The 23,105-nt window shown below is 37.0% G+C and overlaps 1 protein-coding gene across 1 annotated transcript in view; it reads right to left on the bottom strand.

The window, feature by feature from the left end:
- Positions 1 to 23,105, bottom strand: part of HEPH (hephaestin) — a 308,125-nt gene that overhangs the window by 56,577 nt on the left and 228,443 nt on the right. The window contains exons 15-18 of the mRNA XM_006903126.1: positions 19,865 to 19,971; positions 15,309 to 15,534; positions 11,356 to 11,495; positions 338 to 500 (exon numbers count right to left, since the gene is read on the bottom strand). Of these exons, the coding sequence (XP_006903188.1) occupies positions 338 to 500; positions 11,356 to 11,495; positions 15,309 to 15,534; positions 19,865 to 19,971 (636 nt within the window). The remainder of the gene's footprint in view (positions 1 to 337; positions 501 to 11,355; positions 11,496 to 15,308; positions 15,535 to 19,864; positions 19,972 to 23,105) is intronic.

Raw genomic sequence — 23,105 nt, 5'->3', positions numbered from 1 at the left:
TGTGCATAGGGTCGCTATGAGTCGGAAACGACTTGACGGCACATAACAACAACAACAACATGCATTCAAGATTCTGCTGAAACTTATCTGAAAATTACTGGAATGGCACATCAATAGAGAACTGCTAGAAGTGCAGACTGGGTTTAGAAGAGGTTGTGTCTACATAGACCCTAGCAAATCTTAGGCTGTGTCAAATCACATGAGTCTTACGGGAGAAAAATTAGTAACTTCTTCCTGTGCAAATTACTGCCTCTGAAAGCCCACTACGTTGTAAATTATGAGCCAGTTCCAACTTAATGGCATACAGAAACATCAATACTAACTAGTTACACCTTACCTTGTTGTGGCAAGACAGTAAAAAGAGTCTCCATGCCAGCCTGGATATGGTCAGTCACATGGCAATGCATCAACCATGTTCCAGGGTTGGTAGCCACCATCTCTACAACTTCAAAGGTCCCTGGAAATAGATCCACAACATCTGCCCTGTAGCGTTCTCCATTCTACAAAAAGTGTGGGGAGAGAGACTGTTTATAGGTGTAGAGATCATATAGAAAGCACCATGGTACAAAGATCATCTCAGAGCTTTTAAGAACTGTAAGACTTGATGTCTACTTCAGAGATGTAAGAGTAAAGATTCCAATGCCAGAAGAGTCAATCTTACACATTTTCTCTAAAAATTCACCCTCACAGATGGAATTAATACAAAAGATTCTTTCCTTCTATTTTTTAAACCTCTCAAGAGTAAATTACTTTTAAGCTTCATATGTGGGCTCAAAACTAGTATTACAACAACGATTTTGAAAAACTATGTGACATGAGATGAACTAGAGAGCATAATGGTTAGTGAACTAGCTCAGGTGCTTAATAACAAATACTGTATAAGACTATTATTGTAAAAACAGAAGGGTAACAAGTTATATGTGTATGGATATTCAAAGAGACAAGGGGAGAGGGCAAGAGGACTGTGGATTGAGAGGGGGTTCACAGAGTTTGGTGGGTGGAGGGAAGGGGTAAAAAAAATAAAACAATGTACTTGAATGAAACACAATATGAACAATTTATTGTATGCAGAAAAGTAACCATTAGTATCAATTTTTAAAGCAGGCTAAAATCAGTGAATTTGGTTTAAGCTTTGACTTAAGGAAAGAGTCACATATTATTTTCTGAAGAAATGGTTTCAATTTAATTTGTCCTGCTCATTATCACCTTTATCAACACTTCTAGATTTTTGTTGCTGTTTTGTTTTGCTTTTTTTAATGAACATTTAAGTTTGCTCTAACTCGTAGAGAGCCCTGTGCACAGCAGATACTGCACCATCCTTACAATCTCTTCTACGATTAACATATTATACAGTCACTGTGTAGGGTGTTTTCGTGTGGCTTTAAAAAAAATATTAGTTTATTTACAAACTTAAAATACACTGTGTAGTTTTTAAAATAACATCTTTACTCTTTAGCATTTTGAATAAGTCACTGGAGTAGATATGTTCAATGCTATATATAATTTTCTTTCTTTCCTTCATATTGGTTTGTTATAGTTGTTAGACACCCTCAAGTCCAATAATTCACAGGGACCTTATGAACAACAGATCTGAACCCTGTCCTTTTCTGTGCCATCTTCACAGTCTCTGACACATATAAGGCCATTTCTACAGTCACTGTGTCAGATCACCTAGTTAAGGATCTTCCTCTCTTTCACCATCCCTCCACCTTTCCAAACATGATGTCCCTCTCCAAGGAATAGTGTCTCATAGCAACATGCGTAAGGTATGTGAGATGAAGCTTCTCATCTTTGCCTCCAAGGCTGTATCTTATCCAAAATTTGTTCTTTTGACAGTTTATGGGATATTCAGCACTCTTATCCTATACCACAGTTCAATGGCATCAATTGTTCTGTCATCCTTAGTCATTTGTCCATATCTCAGTAGCTTAGCAAGTGATTGAAAAGACCATGGCCTGAATCAAGCTCACCTTTGACCTCAATGACTGACATCATTTGTCCTCAATAATGTGGAGAAGTCCTTGACTATAGATTTCCCCACAACATTATGTCTATTGATCTCGTGACTGCTGGTATCAAGTGTATTGATTGTTGAACCAAATAAGATGAAGTTGTTGATACTCTCAATTTTTTCCTCCATCAGGTGGTGAGGGTTTTTGTTTTCTTGAAGTTGAGATGAAATCTATATTGATGTCTGCAGTGTTTAGCTTTCTATAGCAAGTGCCTCAAGTCCTCCTCGCTTTCAGCGAGCGAAGTTGCATCATTCCCCAAAAAAAGTTTATTGATTAATTTATTGGTTTGTATACAATAATTGGTTTACATTGCATTTCATTCATGTGCACTGTTTTATTTAATCTGTCATTTACCTTGTGTTTCATAAAATCAATTATATACACAGTATTTTATGTAATTAATATTGATCTTTACCCCATCCTTTTGATTCTGCAATGAATCTTTCCTATCTTTCTTCATCGCCCTATCTGCCCACTAAACTCTACTATCCTAGTTATTTCCACCATTATTTTCCCATCCCCTATCCCTGTTCCCTTTCTCCTTTTGGACAGTTAAACACATATTACTAGTCATTCTTCTATTTTTGCAGTAATAGTCTTATGCACTATTTGTCCTTATGAGACTGAGTTGGTTCACTCAGCTTAATGCTTTCTAGACTCTCCCATGTTATATTTTACAAAATTATTGTTCCTTAGTGTGTTGCCAGTGATTCTGAACATTTCTTAAGGTGTCTGTCGGTCATCTTTTCATGTCTTTTGCTTATTTTGTGAGTGGGTTCCTATTTTTTTTCTTGTAGAGACCCTGTAGTATTACATAAACTTTTGTTACGAGACCCTTGTCTGAGATGTCATTGTAAAATATTTCCCCCTAGTCTGTAGGTTTTCTTTTCACCCTACTGGAAAAAGTTTTTGAAGCACACAGGGGGCCTTAATTTTTAGTAGATATCATTCATTGATTTTATTTTCTCTTGATTGTGCATTTCTAGCTGTATTTGCAAGTCTACTTACGCCATAGGTTAGAACTTCTGAATTCGTTCCACTTTTTGTCTTACGAAACTTATGGTTTTGGACTTTACCTCTAGGATTTTTGTACACCTTGAGTTAATTTTTATGTAATGAGTGATATGTGACTCCTGTTTCACTTTTCGGTAGGGAGCTGATCAGTTTTGCGAGCACCATTTGTTGAAGAAGTTACCATTTCCCCATTTAATATATTTTGATTCCTTTTTAAATATCAGTTTATTCTAAGTTGTTGTTGTTATTATTATGTGTGTCAAGTTGCTTGCAACCCATAGTGACCCGATGTACAGCAGCTTGGAAGCATGCCCTATTGATGTGATGAATTACACTGACTATTTTTCTTATGCTGAGCCATCTTACATTAGTATTAGGGTTATACTTGCTTCATAGAATGACTATTACAATGTTGTTATTTGTTGTTGTTACATGCCAGTGAGTCGCTTGGGCTCATAGCGACCCTATGTACAACAGCCCTAAACTTGGCTCTGTCCTGTGACAATCACACTGTCTCTGACACTCCCATTCCGATTACCCCAGTCACTGAATCAATCCACCTCATAGAGGGCCTTCCCCTCCTGTGCTATCCATCCACCCTCCCAAGTATGATGTCCTTCTCCAAGGACCGTTCTCTCCTTACAACATGAACAAAGTATGTTAGATGGAGCCTCAGAATCCTTGCCTCCAAGGAACCACCCGATTTAACCCTTTCCAGGACGAATCTGTTTGTTTTCCTAGCAGTCCATGGTACTCTCAATACTCTTCTCCAGCACCACAGCTCAAAGGCATCAATTCTCCTTCTATCCTCCTTGGTCATTATCCAACTCTCTGATGCATAACAACTGATTGCAAAGACCATGGCCTGTATCAGACGCACCTTAGTCTCCAGAGAGACACCATTGCTCTTCAGTAACTTTGGAGAGGTCCCTAACAGCAGACTTTCCCATGGCAATGCGCTTTTTAATTTTCTGGCTGCTGGTGCCAAGACTGTTTACTATGGAGCCAAGCAAACTAAAGCTGTGTACAATCTCAATCTCTTCACCATCCATCCTGATGCTGCCAATTGGTCCAGTGGTGAGAATGTTTGTATTCTTGACATTGAGCCTCAATCTGTATTGAAGGCTGCAGTCCTTGACACTCTGGAGCAAGCGCTTCAGGTCCTCCTCAGTTTCAGCAAGCAGGGTTGTGTCATCTGCATAACGCAGATTGTTGACAGATCTTCCACCAACCTTGACCCCACATTTCTCCTCATAGATAGAGCCCAGTCTCCTGGATAATCTGTTCTGCATACAGATTGAAACGGTATGGAGACAGGACACATTCCTGGAGTACACCCTTCCCAATTTTGAAGTTCCCTTGCTCTGTTCTGATGACTGCCTCCTGGTCCAAGTATAGGTTTCGCATTAGAACAATCAAGTGTTCTGGGATTCCCATTCTTCTCAGAGTCAGCCACAGTTTGTTATGATCCACACAAACACCTTTGCATAGTCAATGAAACACAGATAGACATTCCTCTGGTATTCTCTGCTTTCAGCTAAGATCCATCTAATATTAGCTACAATATCCCTAGTACCACGACCCCTTCTAAACCCAGCCTGGACTTCTGGCAGTTCTCTGCTGATGTGCTGTTTCAGTCGTTTTTGGATAATCTTCTTTAGAATCTTGCTTGCATGTGAAATCAATGAGATTGTTCTATAGTTTCCACACTCTGTTGGGTCGCCTTTCTTTGGGGTGGAAACAAATATAGATCTCTTCCAGTCAGTTGGCCTAGTGGTTGTTCTCCAGATTTCTTGGCACAACTTGGTGAGCACCTCCAGGGCAGCATCTGTTAGCTGAAATATGTCAATTTGACTTGTATAGGAGGAGATTGCCCCTCCATCTCCAGCAGAGAATCTGGTGGATTAGAACCCTGCACCTCTGGGATTGCAGTGCAGCTTCTTGCCACTAGACCACCAGAGCTCCTTGACTCATTAATTTAAGCAGGACTGGTGATAGTTTGCATATTTTATAGAATTTATTAATGAAATCATTTGGGCCAGGGTTTTTGTGTTTCGTTTTGTTTTGTTTTCCTCCTGGGAGAAGGAGGCAAATTATTTTATGACCTGATTAATTTCTTCTTTTGTGATTAATCTGTTAAAGTTTTCCACATCTGTCTTTGTCAATCTGGCTAGGGTGTCAGTTTCTAGGAATTTGTCTATTTCCTCTGTTGTTGTTGTTGTTACTTACTGTCAAGTCACCTTCTACTCATAGTGACCCTATATACAACAGCTCTAAAACCTGCCTTATTCTGAGCCAGTGTCACTGACTCTGATGCACCTATCCTCATTATCCCAGTTACGGTATCAATCCATCTTATCCAGAGTCTTACTCTCCTGTGCTGCTCCTCCACCCTCCCAAGCATGATGTCATTCCCTTCTGGCCACATGACTGAAGTATGTGAGACAGAGCTTCAAAACTCTGGTCACAAAGGAGAAACTTGCTTTCACCCTCTCCAACACAGGCTTATTTATTTTCTTGGTGGTCAATTGTATGTTCAAGACTTTTCTCCAATACCACAACTCAAAGGCATCAATTCTTCTTCTGCCATCCTTAGTCATTGTCCAGCTCTCTGATGCATAGCAAATAATTGTGAAAACCATGGCCTGGATTACGTGCACATTAGTCTCTAGACTGACATCGTTGTTTGTCAGTACTCTGGACAAGTCCCTGACAGCAGATTTTCCCAATGCAAATTCATCTGTTGATTTCTTGACTGCTTGTGCCAAGAGTGCTGATTATGGAGCCAAGCAAGCTGTAAGTGTTAACAACCTCAACCTTTTCTCCATCTATCATGATGATGCCACTTGGCCCAGTGGTGAGAATCTTTGTCTTCTTAATGTTGAATTTCAATCGATATTTCAGACTACTCTCCTTGATATTCTGCAGCAAGCAGTTCAGGTCCTCCTCAGTTTCAGAAAGCCAAGTTGTGTCATCTGCATAACAATTTCCTCTAGGTTTTCTAATTTATCACAGTATAGCTTCTCATAATATTCTGTTAACATCAATTTAGTTTCAGCTGGTTCTGTTGTGATGCAATCTCATTTCCTTTTCAAGGTATTTGTGTATTCTTTTCTTTTGTTAAAGTTGTCAATGGTTTGTTTATTTTATTGACTCTTTTGAAGAAACAGCTCCTGGTCTTGTTCATGATTTTTATTGTTTTCCTGACTCTATCTGCTGTCAGAGACCTCTCCAAGGTACTGAGGAGCAATTACATCAGTCTGGAAACTAAGGTGCGCCTGATAAAGACTGTGGCCTTTACCATTACTTGCTATGCTTCAGAGAGCTGGACAATGACTAGGGATGATAGAAAAAAAATTGGTGCCTTTGAGCTGTGGTGCTGGAGAAGAGTATTGAATATACCATGGACTGCTAGGTGAACAAACAAGTTCTTTCTGGAGAAGGTGAAGCCAGGTTGCTTCTCGGAGACAAGGATTCTGAAGCTTCGTCTGACATACTTTGTACATGTTGCAAGGAGGAACCAGTCCTCGGAGAGGGCTATCATGCTTGGGAGGGTAGAGGGACAGCGCAGGAGAGGAAGACCCTTGATGAGGTGGATTGATTCCATCACTGGGGTAACAGGGATAGACGTATCAGAGACAATAAGATTGGCAAGGGATAGAGCAAGGTTTAGGGTGTTGTAGATAGGGTCGTTTTGAGTTGCAAGAGACTCAACAGCACATAACAACAACAACAATCCCATTGATGGCAGCCCTTGTCCTTATAATTTTCTTTCTTCTAACGGCTGTGGGCTAAGTTTGCTGTTTGTTTGTTTTTTTTTTCTATTTGCTGGAGGTGTTAAGTGCTTAATTGTGTCTTCTTTTTTTTTTTTAGTTGTTTTCCTATTCCTATGAACTGCCCCCTGAGAACTGCCTTAGCTATATCCCAGAAATTTTTATAAGTTGTATCTTCATTTGTTTCAAGGAACATTTTTATTTCACTTTTTATTTCTTCTGCAGTCCAGTAGTCCTCAGGCAGGGTGTTACTTAGCTTCCATGTAAATGGATTTTTATCCGTTATTCTCTTGTTTACTTCTAGTTATATGGCAATGTGGTCTGAGATGATACTTTACATTATTTCACTGTTGGCTTTTGGGTTGTTTTTTTTTCATTTGTTGAAGCTTGTTTTTTGTCTTTATATATGACCAGTTCTAGAGAATGAACTATAAGTTTTTGGGAAAAGAGTAAATTAAATTTTAATTTGCTGAAGTACCTTGGCCTAGTGGCAAAAAGCTGCACTTGAATCCCGAAGGCACTTGGTTCAAAGCCAGCAGCTGCTCTAAGGGAGAAGGATGAGCAATCTCCTCCAGTGTGATTAATTGCCTCTGAAAAGCTGGTGGACTGTCAGCTACAGGTCGGTTCTGACTCTACAGTACACAACAATAACAACAACCCTGACTGTGTCTACAAGTTCTAGTTAGCTAATTGTATAGGTTAATTTTTCTGCGTCTTTGTTGAGTTTCTTTTGAATTCACCTGTCCTTTGTTATGTGTTGGGTGTTTACTCTCCTATTATTACTGATGCATGTCTATGTCTTTCAGCTCTGTTTACAGTTGCTTTATGTATTTGCAGATGTACTATTTGTTGTGTTAATGTTGACCAAACTTAATATCTTCTTGATTTATTTTTATTTTATGAAGGTTTTCATACTGAAATATATTTTATTAGAAATTAGTATTGTCACTCCATCTTTTTTATAGATGTCGTTTACTTCGTATCTTTCTTTCCACTTATTTTAGTCTGTTTCTTCATTTCTTAGATATGAGTCTTGTAGGCCACCTATTGATGGGCTTTGTTGTATTGATTTTGTTGTTGCTGGTTTTTAAAAATCCATTCTACTGCTCTTTTTCTCTTAATTAGTGAATTTATCCCATTCACAATAAATGTGATTATTGCCAACACAGGTTTTATCATCACCATTTTTGTGTGTTCCCTTTTGAACTATTGCTGATTACTTTGGTTCATCTACTTTCCTTTGCTTTCTCTGTGTGAAGCACTTCCCTTAGGATTTGGTAAAGTTGGTCTTGTTTTCATGAAATCCTTATGTCTGTGCTTTTCTGAAAATGACCTAATTTCTTCTTCATATATGATTGTACAGTTTTGCTAGGTACAGGATCTTTAGCTGCAATTGTTTCCTTTCAGCCTTCTATATAAGCCAGGAAATTAAAAGATTAATTGCATTGGGAAAGTCTACCTTCAGGGACCTTTCCAGAGTACTGAAAAGCAACAATGTCAGTCTAGAGATTAAGGTGCACTTGATCGAGGCCATAGTATTCAGAATTACTTACTATGTGTCAAAAAGTTGGACAATGACTAGGGATAATAGAGAATTGATGCCTTTGAGCTGTGGTGCTGGAGAAGAGTATTGAATATACCGTGGACTGCTAGGAGAACAAATAGGTTCATTTTGGAGAAAGTAAAATGAGGATGGTGCTTGGAGGCAAGGACTCTGAGGCTTCATCTAACATACTCTGGGCATGTTGAAGGAGGGTCTTGTCCTTTGAGAGGGAAATAATGTCTAGAAGAATGGAGGGACAGCGTAAGAGAAGAAGACCCTCAATAAAATAGATTGATTTCGTGACTAGGGTAATGGGAATAGGTGTGTCAGAGACAGTAAGGTTGGCACAGGGTACAGCAGGGTTCAGAGCTGCTGTGCACAGTGTCACTAGGAGTCTCAAGCAGCTAGACAGCTTTTAACAACAACATATTTGCTATCCTATTGTTTTCTTGTTTACATGATTTCTGCTGAGACATCTAATTGGTTTTGATTTGTTTGGTTTTTGTTTCTTGGCTTTTTTTATGTGACTGAATTTCTCATGCTGCCTTTAGTATTCTATCCTTATCTTTGATTTTAGGGAATTTGACTGTGACATGTCTTAATGAAGTTCACTGAGACCTGGGAAGTATTCTTCTAGTACTTTATCCACAACTTTCTTAGTACTTTCCCAATCCTCTTCTTGTTCTGAAATTGGGATTACAGGTATGATGTTCTGTTTGATGTTACCCCACATAATTCTAATGTTTTCTTCATTTTCCTTCTAACTTCTTTCGATTTTTTCTTCTAGTAACTTCCCACTGAAGTGCTTGTCTTCTATCTCACTGACTGGGTCTCTGTTCTATCTCTTCAGTTCTGATGTATTTTGTGTTTTTGTTGTTCTTTTTTTTTGTCTCTCCAGTGAAAGTTTCCAGTGGAAACTTCTGCCTTTTTGTTTTGATATTCTGGATTTCATTTTCATACATTTCTGTTATTTCTAGTACTGTGTTGGCTGTACTCTCTCTGTCTTGTTGTGATTTTTTTAAAGTTCTTGTACCTATCTATTTATTTATTTATTTATGGTTTAAATTCTTTCCCTTTTCATTTGTAACTTCTTAATTTGCTGTTCAGGTATCTTAACATTAATATATTTCTTCTGACTTAATGTGTTTGAGGTATTTATTTTATGCTTTCAAATCTTTCTTCCATTATTTGTAATGTTTTCTGTAGATAATCATGTAACTCTTTAATATATTTATTCTGCCTCTCTGTCTCTGAGATATTCATCGGGTCTGCAATGAGATCCGCTTCTTTAGGTGAAACCTTGTTTGGGTTTTTCCATAATGTTTGAAGCTTCCTGCTGCTTTCTTAACATTAAGTAAAATTATTCTTGGTATATGAGAGGCAGTTTCTATCATGTCTGTGTAGGTTGTTGGCAATTTTATTTTTAAATTTATGGTGCTTTTGATAATTTGCAGATGTTAAATGCTGCCTCCTATGAGTATCCCTGTGTAAGTTTCACCTGCTGGCTTTCTATGGAAAAATATATTTCTTGTGGAAATCTTTTCATCTGATTGTCCTTTGAGATACAGGGAGCTGGAGTCTTTCTCTTTGCCAGAGTGTGGTGGTTTTGCTTTTCTGTCCTGTTCTGTATGTTAATGGGGAAAAAGAGATTTCCCCAGGGGTAGGCAAAGCCTCAGAAAGTGCTGCCCAGGATATATTACTCTGAAAAAAGACTCAGGAAAATTACAAGATCCCAATAGTGCAGCTCCTAAATTTCCATAGTTGCTAATGTCCAGGTACCTCCCCCTTCACCCAGGGCAGGTTGTGGATAGAGTGGCTATTTTTGCCTGAGCAACGGCTCAGAAAATAACAACTTTTCAACAATGTAGCTTCCAATTCTTTCTGCTATGAAAGGTATGTATGTCCAAGCATACATGCATCTCCTCTTCAGAAGCCACTGGTTTGAAGGGAAGCTATACACAAAGACTCAGGGAAGAGCCATTTTCTCAGCAATGCAGGTCATAATTTTAACCACTTTCTAATGTCTAGGGCCATATGCTTCCTAGGGCTTAGCTATTCCTGCCAAGCCTGTCATTTCATTTCTTGAGTGCTTTTTTCATGAGTGAAGATTTGAGATCCAAGTGAAATGAACTTCTAGACAACTTCAATCTTTTCTCTATCACAATATTGTTTATTGGACAAGTTGTATGGATTTTTTAAAATTTTTGTTATGTTGAGTATTTCATTATGTTGAGTAGTTTGGTATGTTGACTATTAAAAACTATAGCAATAATAAAAACTTCAGCAATAAATGTTTCAAGTCTTCACTTTTTCTTGTAGCCCAGATTGTGCCTTTTGTATTTTGCAGGTTGTTGATGATTCCTCTTCCAATCTTGGTGCCGTCATCAATCCTTCCTCATAATTATCTTGTCAGATTATTTGATCAGCATACAGATTGAATAGGTATGGTGAAATTATACAACTCTGATGCATATTTTTCTTTATTTAAAACCATACAGTCTAGATTTTTAAGTCTACAAGAATATCTTCAACTCGACCTCCCTTTTTCTATGACTTAATTATATTATCCAAAACCTGTATCTTGTTCTACATAAATCTTGAATTGAAGCTTTTTTGAATAATGGATTAAAGATTTCCAGAGATTCTGACATGACATTCTGGAATCATTACTCTTGAAACTGCTCACTAAATTTGAAGCCTTCAACTGAGATGAAATGACATTAATTATTTCAATCTCTTGACAACATAAATTAGTTACTCTTTTACTCTTTTAGTAAATTGGCTCAAGTTACAGCAGAGTTCAGAGCGTTTGTACAGAGCGTTGTGAGTCACAAGTGACTGGACAGCACATAACGGCAAAAATAAAGACATGTAATTAATCCAGAGATACACAGTCAGACTAACATTCACACTTCAATTTTTCCCGGCCTAGATCTATTCTTTTAATTACTTATCATGTCATTCTTTACTATCTCTTTCATCTTCAATTAATGAACCTATCTTTTCAGCTCACCTGATAGAGGAAGCTCTCAGCATGGAAGTGGACAGTATGTAGGTCAATATTTTGGCCCATGGCTAGCATATACCAGGCCACATTTTCTCCTTGGTACATGGTTAGACCTTTGAGATTACCATACAACTTTCCATTGATGGCTGTAAACAAACAAACAAAAATTAAAAAATACCGAAAAAACAAGCAAACACAAAAACCTCTCTTAGATATTTTTTTAAATACCTTGCCCCATGGTCATTGAAAACCAAACCCACTGCTGTTGATCTGACTTCTGATGTTTCAATTTCATTTTCGAGGCTGCCTCTTTTTTCTCTTATGAAGTGGCTGGTAGATTCAAACTTTCAACCTTTCTGTTAGAAACCCAACATGTAATGCTTCTATTAATTCTTATGATAACATTGACCTCCTAACTTGTCTCATCTTTATTTAGTCTACCTACTCCCCTCTAATCAATCTTCCCAGTATTATAGCATCATTGAAAACTGGTATTATCAGAGTTACCTTTCTAAATAACTAATCTGAATTTGTCACTTTGTTTCTTCAAATAATAACTTCCACTTGCCAAAATGATAAGATTCATTAGTTTAGTTAATAAAACCCTTCAAAATATAGCTCCAACCATCTTCCACACTCGTCTTTCACTATCCATGACTTTTATTCCAATCAGTCTTTTCTTCAACCATGCTCCTTATAGCCCATGCATGTTATCTATGTTCATATTCATGTTTTATAAGCTTCACTTTCCAAAATCCTCTCTCTTTTTAGCCATATTTTCAAAGCCAAGTCAAACCTTCACCTTCCTCAAGAAAGATCTCTTAACTTCCTAGCTCCTCTCCATATTTCTCATTTCATTTATCCTCCTTCACATATGAACTCTCTCAGCACTGTGTGTACTACTCTTTGAATTCACCAGAAAGTACTTTCTACCTTTCCTCCCTTACCCCTCCCCAAACAAACAAAAACCCTACATTCTCATTGGGTTGGAATTGACTCATAGCTGACCCTCTATTGGATTTCCAAGGCTATAAAGATTGTTTTTCATTCTCCCTCAGAGCAACTGTTGGATTCAAACTGGAAGATAGCCTTGGTCTTTGAAGTAGTAATGCAACTGTTTACAGAATAAGCCACCAAAATCCCCTATAGGTTCCTAATAAGTAGAAAGTTAGTATAAATACTATAATACTGAGCTCTGGTGGCTTAGTGGTAAGGAATTGCACTGCCAATCCATGGTTTGAATCTACCAGCTGCTCTGTAGGAGAAAGATGGGAAGTCTTGTACTATTTGCTGTCTCTGGGGGTTCAGCTATGGGTTGGTTCCAACTTGATAGTACTATAGTTAGCTCATTTTCTTCAGCACTTTCCAGCAGACAACTAAACCTACGATAAGTGGTCAAAAAGATTGAGAACTCATAATGTTATTAATGTATAGACCAACTGCTTCTTAGCAAGACAAATAATATGCTTGAAAAACACTGAATTATTCATTATAGTATTCATTCATATAGCCAAAGGATTCCTTCCTCCAACTTATCATGTTCTTTCTTTTTGAGAACATTTTCTCCCCAAAAGGAGACATAATGTTGAAATATTCCTACATTCCAGACTCTTTTTATCAATCCTTACCAGCTTGTGAATTTGAAAGAAGTATGAGCAACTCGACTATCCTCACTAACTTATTAATTTGTAAAAAACCAGCATATTCAACAACATTGCCTCTAGATTTTCTTTCTCCAAGGTCAATCTGATCACAGGAATGTATACACACTAATTATCCCTAACCCCATTATGGAAAAGATTTTGTCTCTGAAAAAAGGAGAACCCTATTTGGCAATAACTTGGTGAGAAAAGACACACATTACAGCAAGAGTATCAGAAAGCACACTTAAAAGAAAAGCACACTTAGTTGCATAATTAAATTCCATTTTTCAATTATCATTTTCAGTAATAAAGCTGTCATTTGATCTCAATAATTTCTGTCTTTTTGTCAACTACTTTAAGAAGCTGGCAGGGAAGAAAAATATACTATTTACATATCCCTTCATCAGATAATAACAGTATTTGTATGTTTACTTTGAGTAAACCTACAAAAAATCTGATACTTGCTAAATGGATAAATTAATCGATATTTGAAAAGTTTAGATAGATGGGCACATGACAGAGACTTCTGTCTCTATTCATTCCGAACATATGATTTGAAAATGAAGTTCTGTTGTAATAGAAACCATTTCTTGATTGTAGAGCAACATCTAGGCAGTTTTGGTGGCTGGCCTAGTGACAAGAAGCTGCCCTGCAACCCTAAAGGTGTGCAGTTTGAATCCACAAGCTGCTCCACAGGAGAAGGATGAAAAAAATCTCCTCCCTTGCAATTAACTGCCCCTTAAAATCCAACAGAGGATCAGCTATGGGTCAGTTCCAACTCTATGGTACATAACAACAACGAAGTAATATTTATAATCTGTGGGACAATAAGATACCACTTTATCCTCAAAATAAATCCAAACCCACAGCAGTTGAGGCTGTTCTGATTCACAGTAACTCTCCATTAAGTTTTCAAGACTGCAAATCTTTACTGTCAATTTTTTACCCATGGAGTGGCTGATACATTATCACCTTTTATTCAATAGCCTGTTCCACTATGCATAATGACAACAAAGTTCTTACTTCATCATCAGATATAAAAAAACTCTTGGGTTAGAAGGTATAGTGCGAGCTCACTTCACGCATTCCAGTGCTCTTTAAACTATCCCAAATATATTTTTATTTAAAAAAATTAATCTACATCATGTTTTATGTTTTAAACATTATATTGTATATAATTAATTATATATTATTTAAGATTTTTCTAGAAAGTTTTTCAAAGCTACACATATCACCGGAATAATAGAAGATTTGAATGCAGTTTCTCTCCAAAATCCATAACTGTACATGTTTAAAAAGGTCTTCCTTGTATGTACTATGAACATATATATGATAACCTGAGGCTTTCTTTAATTCATTAATCTATATGTAAATTGAACCTTGTAAACGGACCGAATGAAAGTTAAGGCTCATTGAAAAAGCAGATTTTTCATCTAGAATGGTGAAATAATTTAAAAACATGGAAAAATATTGGAGGGTCAGTTATAAGTCAGTTCCGACCTGATGACAATACAGGAAATTTGAGGTTGTTTTGATTTGGGGGGTTTTTGTTTGTTTTTAGTTTAAACTTAGGATTTAAGCAGAGGGGTCCTATCTGGTCAGCTTGCCAGGTATGTTGAGATTCAAAAATGTCTATTTTGGTCTTCCTTATTGTGTTAAATTTTGATAGTATGACAATAAGTTTACTTTCTGTCTTATGGGTATCTGATCCAATGTAGACCACAGATCTCTGTGTATATAAATTTGAAATAGTAAGAAATACTTCTTCCAAAGTTAATATTTCATATAGGTCATAGAGTAAAATCTTTGGTAGACATGAAACCTCAGTAACTAATTATCTTGTCACAGTCAAATATAGATATATCTGTTTTAGGAGACAACCAATCTTCTGCTGAATTCTATTAATTTCTGATAAAATTTATGAATTTTTATTGAGTTCATGCTTGTGAAGAGGATCAATATATTGGAATAGTCAGAACAAAATTCACTCAAATAATTGATGTTCAGACACAAGCAACTCATAGGTGATTCTCTAATGCGTGCGCAGGGGCTGTAAGTCACACCATGAGGAAATTTTCCATCTTTCTGTCTCAGAGAAGCTGTTGGATTTGAACCCCCTGCCTCTACATTGGCAATACAATTCCTTACTCACTAGACCATCAGAAATCCACTTTTATATTACCTTCACATCTTCTTTCCTATATAGAATTTGTGTTCCCTTAGCGTGAATCAATCAAATATGTTTTCCCCAACCAACCAACCAACCAATCAACCAACCAATGGACATATCTTTGGATAAGGGTCTTGTCTACAGACCATGCATTTTATTGCTCTCCAAGAAAGTCTGATCTTGTAGAATGATATTGCTTGGCTCTTGAGACCCATGGGTTGCCACATTTTCCTCCAGATACCATGATTGGTTCTCATCAAAGATCAAGAACAATAAGGCAAATTCCCGGTCTATGTCACTCCGTGTTCCATAAGGTCCCAAGATGCCCTTCTGGCAGATGATCAAGGGTCCGACCAGGCCACTATACATGTCCTAAAGGAAAGAAGAAGAAGAAGAAGAAGGGGAGTAACAGCCGTAGTCGATGTGCTATGGAGCCAAACGTAAATCTAAATCCTCAGTGGTTCCTCATAATGTAATATGATGTAAGCACCTCTACTTTAAAACTAACTGTTTGCTGTCCTGTTAAACTTTATCACTGCTACTGGAGTGAGACAATATCTCATTGTGATTTTGATTTATATCTCTCTTATGGGCAGTAATTTTAAAGATTTCTTCATGTGTCTGTTGATGATCCAAAGGTATTCCTCAATGAAAAGTCTTTCCCTGTCTCTTGCTCATTTTGTAATTGGGTTATCAGTGTTTTTCTTGTAGAGACACTGTAGTATTCTGTAAACTTTAATTATGAGACCCTTGTGTGAGCTGTTATTGTGAAATGTGTTTTCTCCATTCAGTAGGTTTTCTTTTCACCCTTTGGAAAAAGGGTTTTTTTGTGCACATAGGGACTTAATATTTAGTTCACATTCACTGATGCTATTCTTTACTGGTTGTGGATTACTGTATGGATTTATCAGCCTATGTGTACTATAGGTTAGGCAATGCCTTTGAGTTGTGGTGCTTGAAATGAGTATCAAACATACCATGGACTGCTAAGAGAACAAACATGTCAGTCCTAGAGAGGGCAAAACCAGGCTGCTCCTTAGAGGCAAGGATTTTGAAGCTCCATTTCACATACTTTGGGCATGTTGCCAGGAGGGACCATTCCTTGGGGAAGATCATCATGCTTGGAAGGGTGGAGGGATAGTGCGAGAAAGACTGAATGGGGTGGATTGGGTAATTACTTGGGTAATGGAGCAAGGTATGTTGGAAACAATTGAATTGGCAGGCTTCAGAACATAAAGCCACTCTTGAGTCACAAGTGGGTTGACAGCACATAACAATAACAACAACAACAACATAGTTGTATTTTGAGTTGTGATGTTGGAGTATTGAATACTCAGGGACAACCAAAACAACTAAGAGATGTCTTGGAGACAAGGCACCCAGAGTGCTCCGTAGAGGCAAGAATTGTAAAGCTTCATCTGACATACTTCGAGTATGTTGTTAGGGATATTTCTTGGAAAAGAACATCATACTTGGAAAGTGGAGTCAGTAAAAGAAATAAAGACCTTCAATGAGATGGATTGACACCGAGTCTGTAGAAACGGACTCAAGTTCGTGGTTCAGATAGATCTGTTGTTCAGAGAGTCACTATGAGTGATACTTGATTTGATGGCGCCTAACAACAACAACAGTAACAACGGGATTTCTAAGTTTCATCCTATTTGTCTAGTCTGATCTTTATGGTTTTAGACTTTTTATCCTAGATCTCTGATCCACTTTGGGTTTATTTTGTGTATAGTATGAGATGTGGATCTTGCCTAAGCTTTCTGCAAGCAGTTTTGCCAATATCATTTGTTAAAGAGATTGACATTTCCTAATTTGATAGGTTTTGTGTCCCTGTTGAATACCAGTTGACTGTAGGTAGATGGGTTAATTTCTGGGTTCACAATTCTATTGGTCTGTGGATCTGTTATTGTATCATTACCATGATATTTTGCTTATTATATTTATGCAGTATGTTTTGAGACCAGTGAGTGCTATGTCTCTCACTTCAGTTTTCTTTTATAGAAGTGCTTTGATGCTTTGGGGTCTTTTTCCTCTCCAAAGAAACTGGCCGGTTGTCTTTTCTATGTTTTTGAAAAAGTAATTTCGTATCTATATTGTGATTGTGTTAAACAGCAAACAATAAATGTTGGAGAGGATGTGAAACTCTCATATACTGTTGATGAGATTGTAAAACTACAACTACTCAGGAAGTTAATTTGGCATTTCCTCAAAAAGCTGAACATTGAAATTCCATATGATCCAGCTATTCCACTGCAAAGAATATACTCTGAGGAAAATAGAAGTGAGATACCAGTAGAGATTTGTATACCTATGTTTATAACAACGTTATTAACAATCACAAGAACATGAAAACAGCCCAAAAATCCACCAATAAATGAAAGGATTGAGAAATTGTGGTACATTCACACAAAGGAATACTATGCTGCACTTAGGAGCAATAATTTTGAAAAGCATTATCCTGAGTGAACTAATCAGTCACATTAGGACAAATAATGCCTGAGACAATTATTGTAAAAACAATTACTATCAGGGTATGTACAAGAGTCCAAAAAAGAGGAGACAAGGAGAATAATGGTGGTGGTGGTGGGGATAATGGGATTGTAGAGTTTAGTGGTTGGAGGGAGGAGGTCAATGAATCAGGCAAGATGCAGTGGAGACCAGAAAAGGCAGGGTAATAGTGGACATAGATTGATGGTGATTGATTTTATAAAACATAATAGATGGAAATGGGCATATGAAACATAATGTAAATTAAGGAACATGTGAAACACAATGTACATGAGTGAAACACATGGTATAATAATTGTGTATTCAAACCAATATAAACCAAAAATAAATTTTTTTAAAAACCCACAAAACTAGCTATTGTAGTGTATTGTAAGTTTAGTCACTTTGACTATATTTCATAGTGTCCCTATGAAAAGCAAATCTAAATCTTCCCTTATCCTATATGCTCGAGCCCACTCTGTCAATTCATCTTTGTTGGAAGTCTTCTTCTCTTCCTCTAACACACTACCTTATCAAGTATGATGTCCTTTTCCAAGAACTGTCTCCTTCTGAAAAGTGCTTCAAGTGTGTGAGTTGGAATTTCACTATGTTTGTCTCTAAGGAACATCCTGGTTGTGCTTCCTTCAAGACAGACTTGCTTGTTCTTTTAGCGGTACATGAGGAATTAATTACTCTTTTCCAACAGTACAATTCAAAGGCATTGGTTCTGCCATTTGTATTTATTGTCTGACTTTCAGATGTAGAGGAAGTATTTGAAAATAACATGGTTTGCATAAGGTAAATCTTAGTATTTAAACTGACATGCTTGCTTTTTAGCACTTTGGAGGGGTTCTTGACTGGAGAATTTCTCAATGCAAAATGTCTTTTGACTTAATGACTGCTATTAATTCTGATGGATGCAAGAAAAATGAAATTATTAATGGATTAAATCTTTTCACCATCTATCATGATTTTGCCTGTTAGGTCAGTGGGGAGGAATTTTGTTTTATTGATGTTGAGATGTAAATCATGTTTAAAATCTGTAGTCTTCAAAATTCTGAAGTATTTTTTTCCAAGTCCTCTTCACTTTTAGCAAGTACAATCTTGTAGATTTGATTACAACTCATGGTGATGTCATGTGTGTCAGAGCAGGACTCTGTTCTATTTTCTTTTATATAGCTGACTTTTCAGCAGATTATAATACCTTTCTTCTGAGAAAAAAATTGGATGAACTTAAGTTTCATCTTTTTGGAAAACATCTGAATCTGTTAAGAACACTTACTTCTCAGTGACTCCCAGCAGCTCTTTTCTACTGTATTGAGTTCATTCTCACAGGTATCTTGGGCAAAAGGTGAGATGAACTATTTAACTTATTATGCTTTATTCAGGCTGGACTCCAAACACACCATGCATTTTCACAAACTAGAACTTTTCCTCATGCTGTTTCTTCTGTCTGTAATAACCTTCCCTTCATCATATGAACACATCTATTGCTGCAAAGATCTAGAATACAAGTTCTTTTCATTGTCACATCTCCTTTACTTTCCTTTCTCCAACTCCTTATTCTAAGTACCTTCTTACTCTCAGCAACTTTTTATTGTAGACAACTCTTTAGTCTTGCTTCTTACCCTAACTCCTTACACTTTCCTCTTTTATCTCTAAAACATTTTATTATACTTTTTATAGAGCTGTTAACATTTTTCTATACCAAACTGTCTTCTACAATCAGATCAAACTTTTCCAACGTGAGGACTGCATCTTACATTTGTATTCTCTGAAACACAAAGCAAAATGCTTAAAATGTAGTCAAACTTTTAAAGAACATAATTACTGGTTGGCTGGCTGTGGACAGATGTGTAAATAGATGACCCACATTCAGATGAAGAAATATAAGCAAAACAATTTGTTTGAAAGGCAAAATAAGAGTAAAATGAAGACTATAAATGTGGACCACCAAATCTAGAGATCTTTAGATGAGAGTATCCAAGAATAAAAAGGAAAAGAAACTCCTCAGAAAAGAAATATCTAGAGCTATGCATTTTCTTCACTTTTCTTCCTATTTAAACAAGTCAAATGGATATTAAGAATTTCCCCAAGCCCTGGACTCTGGCTGGATTTCTTATTATATCTGTTTAATAGCTTCTTCACATAATTTTCCTGTCTATGACATTAATCTCCATAGAGCTCACTTTGCCCATTTTGTCTTTACCTTGATGGGATCCACTGAAGAATAATAAATCGAGGAGATACAAGCAGAGTCTTTGGGTCCAGGACCAGATCTCTCTGGTATATTCCATCGGTAAGTGATTACTTCACCTAGGAAGAGTAGTAAGGGAATTCCAATTAGAATTAAAATTCTTTCAATTATCAGTTTTCTATCAATAACCAGTGGTAAGTGAATTTCAGCATTCTTTTTTTAATATATACTTTATTAATTTTAATGAAAGTTTGCAGAGACTAGGGTTTCCATTCATTCATTCTTGCACTTTTCTCCCTGTCAACTGCCTCCCCCAATCCTCTCTGCTTTTTGAAAAGTAAAAGAAAAAGGATTTCACTCTTATACAACACCTCCCCCAAGTCCACTTCACTGTCCAGCCTTCATTTTAGACTCCTCTTATGACAATAATACCCAATCATATATCCTTTTTAAACAGTCCTCTCCCCCATCTGTTTCAATGCAGTATACATTATTTATCCCCTCTTTCTCAGTCTTCCCTCAACTCAATGTCAGTCACGTTTTACAACAGTAGCCCTATGCAATATTTGTCCTTTTGCGACTGAGATATTTCACTCAGCATAATGTCCTCTAGGGTCACCCATTTTGGATAATATTTCATGAGTTCTTTGCTTTTCAATGCAGCATAGTATTCCATTTTGTGACTATACCAGAGTTTTTCTAGCCATTCGTTTCGTGATAGGCACTTGGGTTGTTTCCAACTCTTTGCTATTGTGAACAAAGCAGCAGTAAACATGGGAGTGCATATACCTTCTTGTGTGGAGGTTATGTTTTCTTTAGGATATATTTCCAGTAGTGGAATTGCTGGGTCAAATGGTATTTCTATTTGCAACTTTTTGAAAAAGTGCTATACTCCCTTCCATAGTGGTTGCACTATTTTATACTCCCACCAACAGTGAATAAGTGTTCCAGTTTCTCCACAACCTCACCAGCATTTGTTGTTTCTGTTCTGTTAAATTTTGCTATTCTCATTGGGGTGAGATGTTATCTCATAGTTTTTTTTTATTTGCATCTCTCTGAGGGCTAGGGATTTTGAATATTTCTTCATGTGCTTGTTGGCCATCTGAATGTCATCTTTGGTGAAGTGTCTGTTCATATCCTGTGGCCATTTTTCTATTGGATTATTTACCTTTATCTTGTTGTGGTCCTTGAGTATATTCTAATTTCTAGATGTAAGTCCCTTATCTGACATGTCATTACCAAATATCTTTTCTCAATCTGTGACTTCCCTTTTTACCCTGTTGGAGGAATTTTGGATGTACATAGGGATTTGATTCTTAGAAGGTCCCATTAATCTATTTTTTATCCTCTCCTGGTTGTAGATATTCCAGGATACTTGGAAGTCTTTTTATGTTTTGAATTAGGACTTCTGGAGTTTTTCCAAGCTTTTCTCTAATGAAGTTTATAATCCTTAGTTTTAGTGTATCTCAACATTCTTAGAAACATTGCCCATTTTTCTACACAATTTCCTTTCTCTTTCATTAGAATTTTTGTTGTTGTTCTACTGCCTGAGATACACTCATACTATACTTATGCTTTCCCTATCTTCACAGACCAAGTGTTAATACTATAGGAAAATGGTCCTGCTACAGTTCTCTCTGAGTGAAATTTCCCCACCTCCTTTTCAGTTAATTTTTAGTTTTCTTTATAAGAGCCCATAAATATAGATATTTTCCTCATGTCTTCTGGTATTTATCTATTTTCTATATTCTTTGCATGGAAAACTTCTGTCATCTTTGTGATGTCAATTATAACTATGAATGAAAGACCTAAACACTTGTATAACTTTTATCATTTCTCCAAGTTCATAGGTTTTCCGGAGGCAAGCTATTTCAGAAGGGGATGTCAATTCTACTTCCAAACTTGTTTTAATCAGGGAGCTCCACCAAACACTGTCCACCATGGGTAACCATTATCACATTTTACTATCAGTGTCACAGTGTTTAGTATTACAGCTACCACGAGATACCTCTGTAGATCAAATAGACAGATCAGTGCTATACGACTTAGATGGATGTTTGATTAAAACAATTAAAACCAGGCCTGAGTGCCACAGATTAAAATCATCCACCTTTGGCTTGGTAGCATTACTTCTTGCCCACTGGGCCAACTGAGCTCTCTTTATGTTGTTGTTGTTAATTGCTGTCGAGTCGTAGGTGACTCTTAGTGACTCTATGAACGAAAGACCTGAACCCTTTTATAACTTTCATCATTTCTCCAAGTTCATTGGGTTTCCGGAGGCAAGCTAATTTGGAAGTGAATGCCACTACTGCTTCCAAGCTTGTTTTAATCAGGGAGCTCCACCAAACACTGTCCACCGTGCGTAACCATTATCACATTTGACACACCATATTGCTAGCACAACAAAATTAAAATTTTTAGTCACTCACTTCCTTTCTCAAAAACAAAGACAACATAAAATCTAAAAAAAATAAAATAAAAGCTAGTGGAACCCCAGGACCTTGTTTCTTAGTCTGTGCTCCAAGCGTGTAGTGGTTGTACCGTCATTTTCTCACCTTCTCTGTCTTAACATCTAAGTAAATGTCATATCTTATTGATTTTGGACCCCATAACATACAGAGAGAGTGCAACCAGAGACAAGTTGATCTCTGGCTACTCTGAGCACCAGTGCCACCAAAGAGACAAGCGTAACATTTATAAGAGTCATGTTCATGCAGGAAAGATTCCCATCAGGCTACAAACCTGAGAAACCAACTGCATAGAGATGAGACACTGCCTTCCTTGTCCCACCCAGGATAAAGAGAGTGCAACAGTCAGCAGGAAATGGGTCTGAAACCAAACTGTGAACCAGTAAGAATTACTACAAGTGTAGAAGAGCAAGACACACTCAGATAAGATTTTCCAAAGACTACACTGAAGTCCAAAGAGAAGTTGAAATATTTTAGGAAAGATGAGCTTTCCCATTACACACGACCAGAAAAAAAAATCCTGGTAGAGTGAGTTACCCTCCTCCATAAACGGAACAATTTTAGTCTTAAACTAATCAACAACATCATAAAGATAAATAATTGTAAACAACATACACAAACACAATAGGAGCAGCCTACCTAACACTTAACAAGAAAAACTTTACATAATGTCAAGAAAACATTATGGAACTTTAAACATTGTGAAAAACAAAACAAATCTTCTCTTTAAAAAGCAGAGCAGAGTGGATTATATTTGGGGGTAGGGGGTGGGGTTTGGGGAGGTG

The sequence above is a fragment of the Elephantulus edwardii genome, unplaced genomic scaffold, assembly GCF_000299155.1.
Source record: "Elephantulus edwardii isolate Elephantulus edwardi_28Jun2011 unplaced genomic scaffold, EleEdw1.0 scaffold00514, whole genome shotgun sequence".
Taxonomy (NCBI): Eukaryota; Metazoa; Chordata; class Mammalia; order Macroscelidea; family Macroscelididae; genus Elephantulus; species Elephantulus edwardii.
Note: the sequence above shows the minus strand (reverse complement) of the source record. Positions and strands in the feature narration are given on the sequence as shown.